Genomic DNA, 17,416 nt, shown 5'->3' with positions numbered 1-17,416 from the left:
TAGTGAGATCCTGTCTCAAAGTAAAATGGAGGGCTGGGGTTGTGGTTCAGCGGTAGAGCGCTAACCTAGCATGTGCGAGGCCCTGGGTTCGATCCTCAGCACCACATAAAGATAAATAAATAAAAGTATTGTTTCCAACTACAACTAAAAAAATAAATATTTAAGAAAAGAAAATAAAATGGAGAGGGCTGGGGATGTAGCTTAGTGGTAGAGCACTGCTAGGTATAATCCTGTCACAAAAGGTAAAGGGGAACATTGCATAATGGTAAAAGGACCAATACACAAAAAGATATAACAGTGATACATTTGTATGCCCTTAAATATAGCTACACAATTCATAAAACAAAATTGACAGAGCTAAAAGGAGAAATAGATAAATTCATAACCCTTGTGGAAAATCTGGACATGTTCATTTTAGAAATTGATAAAACAGGTAAAAAATTCCACAAAGATATAAATTTGAATACTTTTTAACAGATTTTGACCTGACACACATAGAACATTGTATCTAACAATTGCAGATACACATTCTTCTCAAGTATACATGAACAGTTGGCCATAATTACCATATGCTGGTTTATTAAAGCATTAAGTCTCATAAATTTCAAATGTTTGAAAATATACAGAGGATGATCTCTGACCACAATAGAGTTAAATTAGAAATCAGTAATAGAATAGAAAAAGCCCAGATATTTGGAAATTAGGTAATACAATCCAAAATAACTCCTGGGTCAAAGAAGGAATTAGAGGATAAATAGAAAATGTATCATTACACTTTCAGTATGGACTAAACACACACACATATAAATATACCAATAAAACTAATTCTCAGATAGTTGAAGGAAGTACTATTAGTGTGGCCTGTTAGTGATCTTTAAGATTTATAAATAAAGCCGGGTGCAGTGGCATATACCAATAATCCCAGCAACTTGGGAGGCTGAGGTAGGAGGATGGCAAGTCTGAGGCAAGTATCAGCAACATAGTAAGGCTCTAAGCAACTTAGCAAGATCTTGTCTCAAAATAAAAATAAAAAGTTTTTAAAGGGCTGGGGATGTGGCTCAGTGGTAAAGCACCCCTAGGTTCAAATCCAGCATACACACACATACACACACACACACACACACAGAGAAATCTAAGTAAAGATCGTGCACCTGTTTGAAATCAGTTGGTTGCATGAACTGTGTTTAACAGTGTTATACTATTCTGGGACTGATTCATATGGGTCACAGTTCTATAAGCATTACTTCTTAACTTAGGTTTTTAAAATAAATCAGGGCCGGGGATGTAGCTCCATGGTAGAGTGCTTTCCCAGCATGCACAAGGCCTTTGGTTTATTCCTCAGCACCGCAAACTAACAAACAAAAGCTGATTAAGGTTTCCTATCATGCTGTGAGCTCTGCTGTAAGTTAAACTCTATTTTGTTTCCAGCCATATCCCTAGCACCCAGCACAGTGCTCGGGACATACTGTAGAGACTTACTAAATATGTGTTGAATTATAATAGAAAAAATGTGTAGAGCTATGTGTCAGACATTGTGCACCCGAGGAAAGTGAGGTTCAGAGAAGTAAATCATTCGGGACCACATAACTGAAAGCTGAGGAACCAGGCTGGCTGACTCCAGAGCCCAGTGTCTTTACTCTGAATGAACAATGGCCAGAGTGCAAAGCTCTAGTGCCACTTTTAATAGTTTGAACATATCCTCCCAGGAATTGAGGGAATTTGAAAGTCCATTGGAGGCCCTGTCCTTTTTATTCCACTTCCTGTATTTTCCCTTCCCTCAGCTGCAAGAGGCTATCGAACAGGAGATTCGGGAGATGGGCCTGCAGATCACGCCATTCACCCTCACTAAGGTTTTCCAGTTGTATGAAACCAAGAACTCCCGCCACTCCACCATGATTGTGGGCGGCACGGGCAGCGGCAAGACTACCTCCTGGCGAATCCTGCAGGCTTCCTTGTCCTCCCTGTGCCGTGCTGGAGAACCCAACTTCAACATTGTTAGAGTATGCATTTGAGTTCATCTTGGGGGTGAGAAAGCTCAGGTATCAGGGAGGGCCATGCCGGGGGCCAGGGAGGCCTGGGAGGCCTGAGAGAGAGAAGTAACAAACACAGGTACCTAAGAGGGGAGCTGGATATAAAGGGGGATCTTGAGAGTTTTATCTACCAGCAGCTCAAAAATCCTTTGTGGTGTCACTTTCAGGAGTTCCCTTTGAACCCCAAGGCATTGTCCCTAGGGGAGCTGTATGGGGAATATGACCTCAGCACTAATGAATGGACAGATGGCATCTTGTCCAGCGTCATGCGGGCAGCATGTGCAGGTATCCAAAGGATTGTGGGGTGGGGAGATCAGATGCCTGGATCTCCTAAAGGAGTGGGGAGTGTGGGGATAGGAGGTTCCATTGGGGGAGAGAAGTATGGGGGAATGTTGAAGAACAAGGAAGCACAAGGGCTTGGCTCTCAGAGGAGCCTGAGGGAGGTGGGAGAGCAAGGGGAGGAGGCTCCTGGGTCAGTCCTCATCATCCACCTGCTACTAAGACGAGAAACCTGATGAGAAGTGGATACTTTTCGATGGCCCTGTGGACACATTGTGGATTGAAAGCATGAACTCCGTCATGGATGACAACAAAGTGTTGACCCTCATTAATGGAGAGCGTATTGCAATGCCTGAGCAGGTAGGGGATGTGTTCCTGCCTAGGCCCTGCCCAGGAGACAGTGGAGGGCATGAGGAGGAGGGGGTGGGAGGAGACCAGAATCCTAAGAGAAGAGTGAATTCCATAGGGTATAGCTGGGGAGGAGGATGTCTGGATTCAGGGAAAACTGTGATAAAGAAAAAAATGCTTTACCTAGGCTGGGGTGCAGGTCAGTGATGGAGTGTTGTTCTGGTGTGCCTAAGGCCTACCAAGGAGGGTGGGAAGCAGTGTATAGACTTTGACCCTCCTTAGCCTATAAGGCATGGTGTTTGTCGTGCACCTCAGCTATAAGTTCATGGGCTGCCACGCCCGCCCTTTCCCACAATGCAAGCCAGAGTGATTTTTCCTAGGATAACCTGGAATAACCTCTATTTTTTTTTTTTTAAAGCAAATCACTTATGAACCTCAGGTCTTTATTCTTCTTGCCATACTTTAGTAGAGACACGTTTTGGGAATCAGGGTTCTGGGGTGTTGTTGTTGTTTTTTTACTACTAATGGGGAGTCAGAGGAAAATGGGGTTCTGACCAAAATATATATACCCTTAGGTGTCTCTCCTGTTTGAAGTGGAGAACTTGGCAGTGGCCTCTCCGGCAACTGTCTCTCGCTGTGGGATGGTCTACACTGACTATGTTGACCTGGGCTGGAAGCCCTATGTTCAGTCATGGCTAGAGAAGAGGCCAAAGGTATAAGGGAACTGAGGAGAGAGAAAGTGACCAGGGCAACCTACCAGACATAAGAACAAATAAATAAAGATCCCTTCTTATTCACCTCCAGACTGAGGTAGAGCCACTTCAACGCATGTTTGAAAAGTTCATCAACAAGATACTGGCCTTTAAGAAGGATAATTGCAACGAGCTGGTGCCTGTGCCGGAGTACAGTGGCATCATCTCCCTCTGCAAGCTGTACTCAGCCCTGACCGCATCAGAGAATGGGGTAAGGGGTGGACCCAGGCCAGGGCAGGGGCAGGAGAAAGGGCTCACAACCTCATGGGGATAGCTTCAGTTTGAGCACCAGGCTTGAGTGGAACAGAGACTCCAAGGGGAGGCCTCAGGGATGACTGTGGAGGAAGGGGGGCTGTTTGTGCGTGTGTGTGTGTGTGTGTGTGTGTGTGTACAAGGTGACCTGGAAGCTCAGATTAGAGATTCTAAATTGCATATAGCAAGGGCTGAGGATGCAGATCAATGGAAGAACATGCATAAGACCCTGGGTTCCATCTCAAGCAACACACTTGAACAGTAAATTATAACACACAATGGTGTCTCACTGTTATTTCTCACCAATATTCTGGGAGCTGAGGATAGTTCATTCAACTTCTCATTTCTCCATCCTTTCAAGCTATAAATATATTAATTCTTGGTACATGTGGGGCCCTGGGATACCATTTCGGCTAGAAGGAGCCCCCAGCTAAATCTGATAAGGGATGGGTTCTAGAATATTTCAGATGAATTGATATTTAAGGAAAATTTTGCTCAGTTTAGAATTTATGGAATAGTGACTAAAATTTGGTATTTTCTGTTGAGATTAAATTGCTACCTAGAAATGGTTCATACTGTTTTTAAGGACATTGCCAGATAACTAAATATATTATGAACAACAATTAAGATCTATAACAGTGTGAGTCATTCCTTGTGCAGTTAATACAGATTTAACATATGTAGATGCACTTGCAAGGTAATGTGTGGGATGAAAACAAATCACATGGTGTTAATGGCATTCAGGTGTCAAGGAGAACTGCCTGAAGAGGGGCAGCTTCCTGGGGAGCCGAGGGGGATGACAACTGCATATTGGGGTCAAGCTGGAAGGATAGAATTAGGATTCTGGCTTAGCACAGCAGACCACAGATTTTCAATATACTTTCCCACCCATATTTTGAGAGTAGGAGATTATTCTGAAACCAAATCCAGCATTCTGTATTTGGACAGCTGTAATTTTAAACATCTTCATTCAGAGCCTGTTGTCAAGCCAGGCCCAATGGCACATGCCTGTAAACCTGGGAGCTCAGGAGGCTGAGGCAGGAAGGAAGATTGCAAGTTCCAGAACAGTGAATTTAGCAGGATCCTGTCTCAAAACAAAAAATGAAAATTGCTGGGGAGGTAGCTCAGGTTCAATCCCCAGTGCCCCCAAATAAATAAATAAATAAATAAATAATTTGGTTACATACAAATCCATAGTATCTACAGAAAATGCAGTATTTAAAAAATGGATTATGTTGCTGGGCGTGGTGGCACATGCCTATAATCCCAGTGGCTCAGGAGGCTGAGGCAGGAGGATCACGAGTTCAAAGCCAAGCCTCAGCAACTTAGTAAGATGCTAAGCAACTCAGTTCAGTATGACCCTGTCTCTAAACAGAATACAAACAAAGGGCCAGGGTGTGGCTCAGTGGTTAAGGGCCCCCGAGTTTAATCGCTGGTACCAAAAAAAAAAAGGGGGGGGATTATGTTCTATACAATATGCATGGTAAACCAACAATATGTTTTTGGGTTCTGTATTGCTATGTGTAGATTTATTTCATTGCTCTAACTGCTATGTACTATTTCACAATAGAACCTTGTGTTTTATTTTTTCATTCCCTTCCTGGTGAATGTTTAGGGTATCTCCACATTTTTACAATTGCAAACAAGTCACCACACATAGCCCTGGGCCTGTCTGCTTGAACACCCATGAGTGCTTCTCCAGTGCAGGTCTGGTATGGCCAGATGACAGTTGTGTTGTTATGACTTGTCACAGAGGAAGCTCCAGGCAGCTTCAGGGAGCTTGAGATTTGTCTGAAATGTTTCAGTAGTTGTAGATTAATACACACATTTGGAAGACAATATGTGGTTTTCCAACTAGAACCAGGAATGGAGAAAGGCTCTAGGCCTTCATGATGATCCCTCCGTCTCTTATAGGAGTGTCCTCTAATTTTCTTCCTCTCAGATGAACCCAGCTGATAGTGAATACTATGTGACTATGGTAGAGATGACATTTGTGTTCAGTATGATCTGGTCTGTGTGTGCCTCTGTGGATGAGGAGGGCCGCAAAAAGATTGACAGTTACCTTCGGGAAGTTGAAGGCTCCTTTCCCAATAAGGTCAGTGTCCTCAAACCCAGCTGTCCTATTTGTCCCGTTTTTACCGAACCCACTAACATTTCTGATCCTCAGACTCTGCCTGATCTTCTGATGGTGGACCCAGCTCTATTTCCCTCAGCCCCTGAGCATTCTGTGAGCCATGTCTCTGGGCTGGGGAGGGCTGGAGGAAAGCTTTGGTAACCAGACACACATGCCCTCCTTAGGACACAGTGTACGAGTATTTTGTGAACCCCAAGATACGGAGTTGGACATCATTTGAAGATAAGCTCCCTAAGAGTTGGCGTTATGCTCCAAAGTAAGAGCATGGTCTGGGGGATGCAGAGGGACCCCAGGCTGCAGTTGGTGGGAGATGTTGCAAGAGTGATGGGGTCCAGAAGCAACAGTGAGTCGTAGAAGGAGAGGTGTGCCAGAGAGAGATGACTCTTGAGTAGAGGAAGCAGCATTTAGAGGACTTGGGATGGGGTCTTTAAGGAAGATGCCTCTCTCCAGGCTTTACAGGAGGCAGGATTAGTGACCAGACCATGGTGACACTGGAGGAAGATAAACACTGGGGGGAAGAATGGAATGGGAGCTGCAAAGAAGTGAATGATCCTTGAGATAGTTCCCATTTCTTTGGCTAGCATCCCCTTCTATAAGATCATGGTGCCCACCGTCGATACTGTTCGTTACAATTACCTGGTAAGCACCTTGGTGGCCAACCAGAATCCTGTTCTGCTGGTGGGTCCTGTGGGGACCGGAAAGACCTCCATAGCCCAGACTGTTCTGCAGTCCTTGCCCCCCAGCCAGTGGACGGTGCTCATTGTCAACATGTCTGCACAGGTGTGTTGGGGATCCCAGGCCACCAGCTCCTTGAGCTCTCCCTGCCTTCTACCTTCCCCTGGGATCCAATTGCCTGGTTGACACTCCTCTCTGACCCCATATTTCTCCTGGAGGATTCAAGCACCCATTTTATGCCTTTCCACCAGACCACATCCAACAACGTGCAGAACATCATTGAGAGCAGGGTGGAGAAGCGAACCAAGGGTGTCTATGTGCCATTTGGGGGCAAAAGCTTGATAACTTTTATGGATGAGCTAAATATGCCAGCTAAGGACACTTTTGGGTCCCAGCCACCCCTGGAGCTGATTCGTCTCTGGATTGACTATGGCTTCTGGTATGATCGCTCCAAGCAGACCATCAAGTACATTCGAGTAAGTATCTGAGAAATTGTGCTCAGGTCTTTGTTCCCTCCTGTGACAGGCTCAGTCTCCACTCCCCTGGGACCCCAGGCTCTAATCCTCTAACCCTGTATTCCTTCTTACACAGGGGTACCCTGCATTTTCTCCCATGAAATTCTGAGCATATTGTTTGTTTCTCTTTCTTTAATCAATGGACAGTACCCATTCAGTTCTGATTTGGGGGTTGCCCATTCACCTGGCACTCAGGGTTAAAAATCTGCCTAATAATATATTCATGTGTTTCTGAGAGTACCCACACATGCACATCCACATGTGTGTGTAAACATATACAGTTTAAAAACCAAAAAAAAAAAAAAAAAGATAAGATCTATAAGACATAATGAAAATGTTTTACTTACCTGAATTTTGTAATTTGGGTACATTGATTTTAATGATGAAATAAAGGCAAATATGTTATTTTAATAATTCTAAAAGAAAATTTCCCCAGCCTCTTCTTTCTCTGGATCTTTCCTGCCCACATTACTCCATACTTCTCCCTCCTTACTCTGTCCCTGTCCCTCTTCCCTCAATTTCCTATCTTCTTCTCCACTCCTTTTTTATCCTCTCTATTCTATTTTTTCTTTTTGGTTATTTAAATTTAAAAAGTTTGTTTTTGGGGGGAGTACTAGGGATTGAACTCAGGGTCACTCAACCACTGAGCCACATCCACAGCCCTATTTTATATTATATTTAAAGACAGGGTCTCACTGGGTTGCTTAGTGCCTTACCTTTGCTGAGGCTTGCTTTGAACTTGCGATCCTCCTGCCTCAGCCTCCTGAGCCGCTGGGATTACAGGCATGTGACACCATGCCCAGCTAAAAAGTTTTAATTGACACATATAATTATACATATTTATAGGATATAATGTGACATTTCGATATTTATATACAATGTGTAATGATCAGATCAGGGAAATTGGCATATCCATCACTTCAAACATTTATCATGTGTGTTGGGAACATTTAAAATCCTCTGTCCTAGTCTTTTGAAGCATCCTCCCTATTTCTGTGCCTCATCTCATCCTGTCTTCCCCCTGTCTCTGCCCAATCTTGTCTTTGCTGTATAGGACATGTTCCTGATGGCTGCCATGGGCCCTCCTGGTGGTGGACGGACTGTCATCTCTCCAAGGCTTCAGAGTCGTTTCAACATTATCAACATGACCTTCCCCACAGTGAGGCGATAGTGGGAGCTGCCACGAGGGGGACTGTACAGTACAAAACTGACCCTGTACTACAGAATGAGGGAGCAAATCAAGGAGAGGGCTAAGGAGCTCTGAGCAGAGTTGCATTCAGGGAGCTGTGACACAGGCAGGTGGGGCCCTTGCTGGTCTTCTGAGCCAGGAGAGCTATAGGATGGAGTGTGGCTTACTGGCTCTGGAGTATGGATCCTTGTGGCCCCAATGGGCAGAGAAAGCCTGGGGGCCCAAATAGACTTAGGAAGGTAGATCCTGCAAAGCTGAGAGCTGAAAGCAGCGCCAGGATTAGGGTGAGGCATGAGGTGGGTGAGGCATGAGGTGGGTGAGGCACTCGTCTCAGTGCAGAATTTAAGGGGCACCAAAACCGAAACAAACAAAAGGCTTACCTCAAGAGAAATGACATTTAATGCAAAGTGGTGTGTGTGTGTGTGTGTGTGTGTGTGTGTGTGTGTGTGTTTGGTACTGGGCATTGACCCCAGGGTTCCTACCACCAAGCTACATCTCCAGCCTTTTTTATTTTTTATTTTGAAACAGGGTCTCACTACATTGCCTAGGCTGGCCTTGAACTTGTGATCCCCCTGCCTCAACATTCTGAGAAGCTGGGATTACAAGAGTGTGCTACCATGTCTAGCAATATTTGTGAAAACATTAAAAATCAATACCAAAAAATCATGAGGAAGATACTGAAATTTTATATAAATACAAGATCAGCACAGTGTAGTGCTTAGCCATAGTGAAGCCTAAGGCAAAAGGAGAAATCCATAATACTGATCCAGCCTTTATTTAGAAGATTTGTATTTATTCATCATGGAGATTTTGCATAATTTTTGATTTTTAAATATTGTACTAAATTTCCTCTTTCTCTCTCTTTTTTCTTTGTGGTGCTAGGGATCAAACCAGGGCCCTGTGCATGCTAGGCAAGCATTCTACCACTGAGCTACACCCTTAGCCCAAGATTCATTTCTCTTGATTTCAGAATTTCTAATTTCCTTTTACTTTTTTTGTGTTGTTGTTGTTCTGTTTTGTTTTGGTGCCCCCTTAAATTCTGCCCGTATGGCAAGCCATGCACTGCCTCATTCTGCTCCAATCCTGGCCGTAGGCCAGAAGCCTTGGAAAGTGAGTCTGAGGTCTCTTTCTAGGAGTCCCAGATCATCCGTATATTTGGCACCATGATCAACCAGAAGCTTCAGGACTTTGAGGAAGAGGTGAAACCCATTGGGAACGTGGTGACAGAGGCCACCCTGGATGTGTACAATACGGTGGTACAGCGCTTCCTGCCCACACCTGCCAAGATTCATTACCTCTTTAACCTTCGAGATATCTCCAAGGTAAACATGAGTCTGATCTTGCCTCTTTTATCTCCTTGTAGGCATGTCTTCTCAAAATAAGCCTTGGAACTTCATAGTAAACTGAACACTCAAAGCCACCCCTTCCTAAAATGCCATGTTCTCTACCCTGGCAGCCAAAACTCCTACAGGGAATCTGTTTCCTCCCTCCATCCCAACAGTCGCTTCTCTTCCCCAGGTATTCCAGGGCATGCTTAGAGCCAACAAGGACTTCCACGATACCAAGTCCAGCATCACACGACTCTGGATTCATGAATGTTTCAGGTGACAGGAGTGTGTCAGACTCAGGCTTCCTCAACCTTGCTCCTAACCCCTTCCTTCACCTCTGCCCAACTCTCCCTTCCCCAGGACCATTCTCCTTCTTAGTCTCAGATCTCATCCCAGCTGCCTCCCAACAGAGTCTTCTCTGACCGACTGGTTGATGCAACAGACATGGAAGCCTTTGTGGGCATCATAAGTGACAAACTTGGCTCCTTCTTTGACCTTACATTTCATAATCTCTGTCCCAACAAACGTCCTCCCATCTTTGGTGAGCTGGGAGCTGTGACTGTTGTAGGACTATAGTCTCAGCAGATTGGGGCTGGAGGGAGGGTCACAGGACATGGAGTCCTGATGCCTGAGAACCCTTAGGGGATCTCTGGGGAGGACCAGACACTGGAGACTGATGTCCTCTTCTCTTGGCCCAGGGGACTTCCTGAAGGAGCCCAAGGTCTATGAAGACCTGACAGATCTGTCGGTACTGAAGGCAGCCATGGAGACTGCATTAAATGAGTACAATCTGTCCCCCACTGTTGTACCAATGCAGCTGGTGCTCTTCCGAGAGGCCATTGAACACAGTAAGCATTTGCTACACCCAGGCCCTCACCCACTGTTCCAATTATAGGGAATTTCTAAGAAAATAGATTTTCCTTTCCAGGTCTCTCCCAAACTGGGTCCCAAAAGGTGCCCTGCTTCCTGGCCCCAGATGGCCCTTTGTCGATGGGTGTTTCATACACAGGGAGAAGGTTAAAAGTTTCAATTGCTTTCAGGTGTTCTCACACCTCTTGGCTCATCCACTTCAGTTTTATGGCTTTTTTTATCCCTAGCCAGGGGCTTGGAGGTCCTCTTTGAGTTTTTCAGCCAATTCATTACCTTCACCTTGGTCCCCAGTCACACGGATCGTGCGGGTGATTGGACAGCCTCGGGGCAACATGCTCTTGGTGGGCATTGGAGGCAGTGGACGCCAGAGTCTAGCCCGCTTGGCCTCATCCATGTGTGATTACGACACCTTCCAGATTGAGGTCACCAAACATTATCGGAAGCAAGAGTTCCGAGATGGTACTGAACAGTTGGGTTTCTGAAACAAAGGAGGGTTGGGGCTTGGGATGATAAATGAGATGCTTCAGTGCCTGCAATGACAAGAGGGGAGAGAGGAAAGCACCTGGCTTGTGTGTGTGTGTGTGTGTGGGGGGGGGGCTGGGGAAGGGTTCCTGAATGTCAGAAAAGGAATCAAGGGCAGAATAGGGAATCTGAAGTGAGTCTGGTCCCTCTCCTCTTCTCCTTCCCTCATCTGGCTAGATATCAAGTGTCTGTATCGTCAGGCTGGGATAGAGCTCAAGACCACGTCCTTCCTTTTTGTGGACACCCAAATTGCTGATGAATCCTTCCTAGAGGACATAAACAACATCCTCAGCTCAGGCGAGGTCCCTAATCTCTACAAGCCTGATGAATTTGAGGAGGTAGGATGCCTTCCACACCATTTGGGTTTTTTGGTCTTCCTAATTAATCCCTGAGGAACTGTAGATCCAGAATATGCCTCTGGCAATCTCCAACATCCATTTTATGGGCCAGGAGATTAAAGGATGGTTCCTCTTCAGTCATCTTCCCCAAGGAATGATGACTGGGAGGGGCTACTTTAAACTCCACCCCTGATCAGTCCAGCCTAATCCGCTGCCCACTGATGCTGCCATGGATTTCAGCCCTCTGACCCTGTGTGGCTTCTCCAGATCCAGACGCAGATCATAGATCAGGCCCGGGCAGAGCAAGTTCCTGAGTCCTCAGACAGCCTCTTCGCCTACTTCATCGAGCGTGTGCGGAACAACCTGCACATTGTGCTCTGCCTCAGCCCTGTGGGGGACCCCTTCAGGTAATTCCTCTTATAATCTTCTTCTCTTATGGATCCCAGAACTCTTCACATGGTCTCCTTCCCTCTTTTGGCCTTCCATGGCCTTCTGGAAGTTAAGGTCATGAATAGCAGTATGCTCTCCCACTTGGCTCCACCCCATCTCCTTTCCATAGACTGCCTTCTTTCAGGAAATCCCCATGGCTGAGATGGGAGTCCTTCATCCCTTTTGTTAATTATTATTAATCGTCATTAATTATTAACAATTAATTATTAATTTATTAATAATAAATTTTATTAATTTAGTTGGTGATTTAAAAGTTTTTTGATTAGTTGTTTTTAATGTTTAAATGTATATGTGTGCGTGCTTAAACACACACACACACACATACACACACTGCCAGGCATAGTGGGGCACACCTATAATTCCAGTGACTCTGGAAGCTGAAGCAGGAAGATGACAAATTCCAGGCCAGTCTCATCAACTTACTGAGACCTTGTCTCAAATTAAAAATAAAAAGGTGTGGGGATGTAGCTCAGTAGTAAAGCACCCCTGGGTTCAATCCCCAGTGTTAGAAAGAAAAAAAAGAAGAAAGAAAGGGAGGGAGATAGGAGGGAGAGAAAAAAAGGCACAAGTATATAAAGACAATTTGGGTTACTGTTTTTTGTTTTTCTTTTGTAGCAGTATGTATTAGTACTGGGATTGAACCCAGAGGTACTTTACTACTGAGCCACATCCCCAGCCCTTTTTAGTTTTTATTTTGAGACAGGGTCTCACTAAGTTGCTTAAGCTGACTTTGAACTTGCAATCCTCCTGCCTCAGCCTCCTGAGTCACAGTGATTATAGATACCCATTTTTTAAAATATTAGTTTTCAATGGACCTTTATTTTATTTATTGATACGTGGTGCTAAGAATCGAACCCAGTGCCTCACACATGCTAGACAAGCACTCTGCCACTGAGCCACAACCCCAGCCCTAGATACCCATTTGTGCTTTTAATATTATGGCATATGGTGTAGTGATCATGTGCTAAGTGCTATGCTAAGTATTTTACACGTGTTACTTTGTTGAATCCCCCAACAGCCTTAGTTTGTATTATTATGCCCCTTTTAGCAATGAGGAAATTGATGTTCAAAGAGGCTAGATAGATATTTGCTCAAGATTCACGCCTAGCAAGTGTGGATCCAGGACTTTCTGGCCCCAGAGCCTGTTTTTTTCTTTTCTTCTTTTCCTTTTCCTTTTCCTCCTCCTTCTTTCCTCCTCTCTTCTTCCCTTCTCTTCTCTTCTCTTCTCTTCTCTTCTCTCTCTCTCTCTCTTTTTTTGACACCAGGGATTGAACTCAGGGGCACTAAATCACTAAGTGACATCCCTGGCCCTATTTTGTATTTTATTTAGAGACAGGGTCTCACTGAATGGCTTAGTACCTTGATTTTTGCTGAGGCTGGTTTTGAACCCACAATACTCATGCCTCAGCCTCCCAAGCCGCTGGAACTACAGGCATGCACCACTGTGCCTGGCTCTTTCTTTCTTTCTTTTGAGACAGGGTCTCACTAAGTTTCTTAGGGTCTGGCTAAGATGCTGAGGCTGGCCTTGAACTTGCAATTCTCCTGTCTCAGCCTCCCGAGTCACTGGGATTACAGGTGTGCATTACAGCACCTGACTCAGAGCCTGTTTCTAAATGCTATGCTGGACTAGCTCTGAGGGGACCAAATTTGCAAGAGGATAGGTGTTTAAGTTCCTGGAAAGCAAGGGGATAGTATTCAGCTTTAAAGCCAGGAGCTGGAGGCTACAATGCAAATAGGCTTGATTGTCTCTAAAAACCCTTCCTTACTCAGGAACTGGATCCGCCAGTACCCAGCCTTGGTGAATGGTACAACCATCAACTGGTTCTCAGAGTGGCCCCAAGAGGCCCTGCTAGAGGTGGCTGAGAAGTACCTCGTGGGAGTGGACCTGGGGACACAGGAGAATGTGAGTCTCTCCTCCTCCTCTCTCATTATACCCCTGACCCGCCACCCACTTCGCCTCCATCTCTTTTGTCTTTCATTCTCTGTTCTTGGCCTCAGATCCACAGGAAGGTGGCCTGGATCTTTGTCACCATGCACTGGTCAGTGGCTAGGTATTCTCAGAAGATGCTGTTGGAACTGCGGAGATACAACTATGTCACACCCACCAACTACCTGGAACTGGTGTCTGGATACAAGAAGTATGAAGAAGAGCAGGCGGTAGAGGGCCAGGAGCCTTATGAGGGAAACTAGTGAAATTATGTCATAGGAAATATTCAGGAACTGGCCAAGGGGACCGGCTTGGGGACCTGGGTGCCGAGACGGGATGGTCGGATGCAAAGGGTCTTAGTTCTGCCCCAAAAGTTAATATGAGAGAGAGGTGGGGCTTAGGTGGGAGGGGCTGCCACTAAAGTGCCCTGGTTGTGTTCCCCAGGCTCTGAACCCTCTCTACATCCTCTCTGCTCTTATTTTCTGGACAATGTTTCTCGTTTTCTGAACATAATATGATTGGAATATTGCTACAATATACCTAGTCTTTTCACCTCTGCCTTTGATGTCTTCTAGACTTGCTGCCTGCATGGGACAGGCGGCAAAAACAAACTATGTTCCCTCCTACACTCAACACAGTTCTTTACAACTGACTCCAGATTGTATTGGGTTTCCCCGACATACCTAGCAGTTTTCCAGTGGACACAGGCTGGGGGGGGGGAGGTCTTACAATCCATCTCAGTCTTGATGCTGTCTACCTTCAATTAGAGTCAGATCCCACAGGTTAAGATCTCAGTCCCACAAAACTGTTCTTTACTTCATATGCCAGTCCCAAGCCTCAGGTTGTTTTCACCTCTGCTTCTTACCAGCTGACTCTAAATCATGGCTTCCCTGACCTCCTAGCATGGCTCAGAGAACTCAGGAATTTGCTATGTAGGATATTTTTATTGGTGCATTATAATTATACATAATACAAAGTATATCTTAAAGGATATGTGTGAACATAGGGTGAGGTTCCGAAGGAACTGGAACACAGGAGCATCTGTCCATATGGAGCCAGGGCACGTCACCCTCCCAGTACATGGATGTTCACCAGCCTGATAGCTTTCTGAGCCCCCGCTCTTGGGTTTTATGGAGGCTGCAATTCATAGCCAGGACTGATTAACTCATTGGCCACTGGTGATCATCTCAACCTTCAGCCCCTCTCCACTTGGAGGCCAGGGGGTGAGGCTGGAAGTTCCAATCTTCTAATCACAGGATAGATTCCCTGGCAGCCAGCCCCTAACCTGAGGCTATCCACAAGCCCCCAGTTCATTTCACTAGCATACAAAAGACACATTACATTGAAGAGTCCAAGGGTTTTAGAAGCTGTATGCCATATGGACTATATAAATATATATCTTATTTTAAAGCACAATATCATACCAAAGTTCCCAACAGTTTTATGTTTATTAAGTTGCTGAGTGTCTTTTCATATACAAAGCACAATAATTTGCTTTGAAGAATATGATAAATGTAAAAGAAAAACCCACCCATTTATTGGATTCAATATTTTAATTAAGGTGAAAAAAAGCCTTTTTTTTTTTATGGTACTGGGATTTAATCCAAGGGTACTTTACCACTGAGCTATACCCTGCAGCCTCCCACATGGCAGGGATTATAGGTGTGCACCACCATGCCTGTCTAGAAAAAAAGTTATTTGTAATAATGTAATAATGATAGTCAATTCATTCACTCATTTACTGTGTATTTTTGAGCACCTACTATATGTTAGGCACTATTTTAGATACTTGTAAGATGCCAGAGATCCTGCCATCTCTGGGGATGTAGGCTTACATTCTACCTTCTGTTTTCTGTTTGTCATTCATTGTGATAAGCCCTTTGGCTACATTTTCACCTAGTCAAGAGAATACCCATGAAGTTATTTTTTTGCCCTGAAGAATGTCGAAAACTTTTTGAATGAGTTGTCCACCTTTAAAACTTGAGACACTTTGAAAAATCCAGATTTCTAGCTTCTCTTTAAACATCAGAAATGGTGGCAATCCTGGGCTCCCATTCATTTCCATTGCGGGGGGCGGGGACAGGCTGGAGTGAGGAATGACTGCTCCCTTTGGGGGATTCATGTTTTCTGGTTCACTGCAGCTCACCTGCCTACTGCATACTGGGGAGCAGGGGGAGATTCTCAAAGAGAGAAAGTAGTGTGATGGAAACCATCTTTAACAGACTAATTTTGAAAGTGGTATATAGAATGAATCAAAGGACAAGGAGACAGACTGGTTGGGAAGCTGTTGGCAACCATCCAGGCAGGAAATGATAAGAAACCGGGTGGTGGGGTTGATGGTAGCAACAGAAAAATAACAGGGTCCAAGACACACAGGAAAGGAAGATTATGTAAGCACCCCCTTCCTGGGACCCCAGCTTTTCCACACACCTTATCCCGCTCTCACCCCTAGGCTGCTGGGAGAAAAAAGGCAGGAGCTACTGGACCAAATCAATAAGCTGCGGACGGGATTGTCTAAGGTTGATGAAACTAGGGAAAAGGTGGAAGTGATGTCCTTGGAGCTGGAAGAGGCCAAGAGAAAGGTGGCTGAGTTCCAGAAGCAGTGTGAGGAGTACCTGGTCATCATTGTGCAACAGAAACGGGAAGCAGATGAACAGCAGAAGGTCCCAGCCCTGCTCCTTGTGCCCCATTCCTCCAGGGTCCTCTGGAAAGAGGCTTTGGAGTCCCCATCAGTGGCTGCACTAGGGAATACTCCTTCCACTTTGGAAATTTTGTTTAGCTTTCTCTTTCACCCTTCCTACCCCATCACCCCTACCTTTCCCCAAAGCAAAGACAAGACCCCCTGATTCTCTTTTTATCCTTAGGCTGTAACAGCCAACAGTGAGAAGATTGCTATTGAGGAAGTCAAGTGTCAGCAGCTGGCTGACAATGCCCAGAAGGATCTAGAGGAGGCATTGCCTGCTCTGGAAGAGGCCATGCGGGTACCAGGGGCTGGTGCCAAGATGGGTTCTGGGAGTGGGATAGAGGCTGGCCTTTGTCTCAAAGTCCCTGGGAAAGTAGGAAGAAGTGGTTCCTCAGTTAGGCCCTGTATCTTACTGCCTGAGTTGGCTCTGGCCCAGCTCCCTGAGTGAACCCCTTTTCCCAGGCTCTGGAATCTCTGAACAAGAAGGATATAGGCGAGATCAAGTCTTACGGACGGCCCCCTGCCCAAGTGGAGATAGTGATGCAGGCAGTCATGATTCTTCGGGGCAATGAGCCCACATGGGCAGAGGCCAAGCGGCAGCTAGGTAAGCAAGAGAACCACAAGGCAATTGGCTTCTGTTCACCCAGTGTTCATTTATCCACTGCTGTGCATCAGAAAGAGCAATAAATGAGGCATCATACTGACCCTCAAGGGCATAGAGCGAAAGAGGAAAGAGAAGATGTAAATATCAGTTAGGATTCTTTGGTTATAAGTAAAAGAAACAGCTATCTTACTATAAACAAACAACAACAAAAAGATTGTCATAAAAAATATAGGAATGTATTGCAGAATCCAAGAACAGGAATATCTTTGGCACCCCCTCCTCCACCCCAAGGGGACAAGAATCAGGGAAGGAGAAATAGACTCTTTTCATTCAGTGGGTTTTTTTTTTCTGCCCTGGAAGAAAATGCAAACCACATAGAAAGAATGGTGTGTAGGCCTCAGTGTTTTAAAGGTAAGTGATGGGAGATAAGGCTGGGGAGACTGTGGTGGCCCTAGGGGCTGCGAGGTTACTAGAGAAGGGAGCAAGGTCAGAGAAGTGAACTAGAGAGGAGGTCGGATAT

General features: G+C 45.3%; 1 protein-coding gene across 1 annotated transcript in view; it reads left to right on the top strand.

The window, feature by feature from the left end:
• Positions 1 to 17,416, top strand: part of Dnah2 (dynein axonemal heavy chain 2) — a 104,066-nt gene that overhangs the window by 58,354 nt on the left and 28,296 nt on the right. The window contains exons 40-61 of the mRNA XM_071603457.1: positions 1,782 to 2,000; positions 2,198 to 2,315; positions 2,533 to 2,669; positions 3,233 to 3,370; positions 3,462 to 3,620; positions 5,604 to 5,756; positions 5,960 to 6,051; positions 6,377 to 6,575; positions 6,722 to 6,946; positions 8,040 to 8,144; positions 9,308 to 9,496; positions 9,693 to 9,778; positions 9,913 to 10,043; positions 10,201 to 10,350; positions 10,664 to 10,831; positions 11,072 to 11,232; positions 11,500 to 11,639; positions 13,453 to 13,585; positions 13,681 to 13,820; positions 16,062 to 16,272; positions 16,474 to 16,590; positions 16,755 to 16,896. Of these exons, the coding sequence (XP_071459558.1) occupies positions 1,782 to 2,000; positions 2,198 to 2,315; positions 2,533 to 2,669; positions 3,233 to 3,370; positions 3,462 to 3,620; positions 5,604 to 5,756; positions 5,960 to 6,051; positions 6,377 to 6,575; positions 6,722 to 6,946; positions 8,040 to 8,144; positions 9,308 to 9,496; positions 9,693 to 9,778; positions 9,913 to 10,043; positions 10,201 to 10,350; positions 10,664 to 10,831; positions 11,072 to 11,232; positions 11,500 to 11,639; positions 13,453 to 13,585; positions 13,681 to 13,820; positions 16,062 to 16,272; positions 16,474 to 16,590; positions 16,755 to 16,896 (3,313 nt within the window). The remainder of the gene's footprint in view (positions 1 to 1,781; positions 2,001 to 2,197; positions 2,316 to 2,532; positions 2,670 to 3,232; positions 3,371 to 3,461; positions 3,621 to 5,603; positions 5,757 to 5,959; positions 6,052 to 6,376; positions 6,576 to 6,721; positions 6,947 to 8,039; positions 8,145 to 9,307; positions 9,497 to 9,692; positions 9,779 to 9,912; positions 10,044 to 10,200; positions 10,351 to 10,663; positions 10,832 to 11,071; positions 11,233 to 11,499; positions 11,640 to 13,452; positions 13,586 to 13,680; positions 13,821 to 16,061; positions 16,273 to 16,473; positions 16,591 to 16,754; positions 16,897 to 17,416) is intronic.

This window comes from Marmota flaviventris, chromosome 17, assembly GCF_047511675.1.
Source record: "Marmota flaviventris isolate mMarFla1 chromosome 17, mMarFla1.hap1, whole genome shotgun sequence".
NCBI lineage: Eukaryota > Metazoa > Chordata > Mammalia > Rodentia > Sciuridae > Marmota > Marmota flaviventris.
The sequence above is the reverse complement of the archived record's forward strand: the minus strand, read 5'-3'. Positions and strand labels throughout refer to the sequence as shown.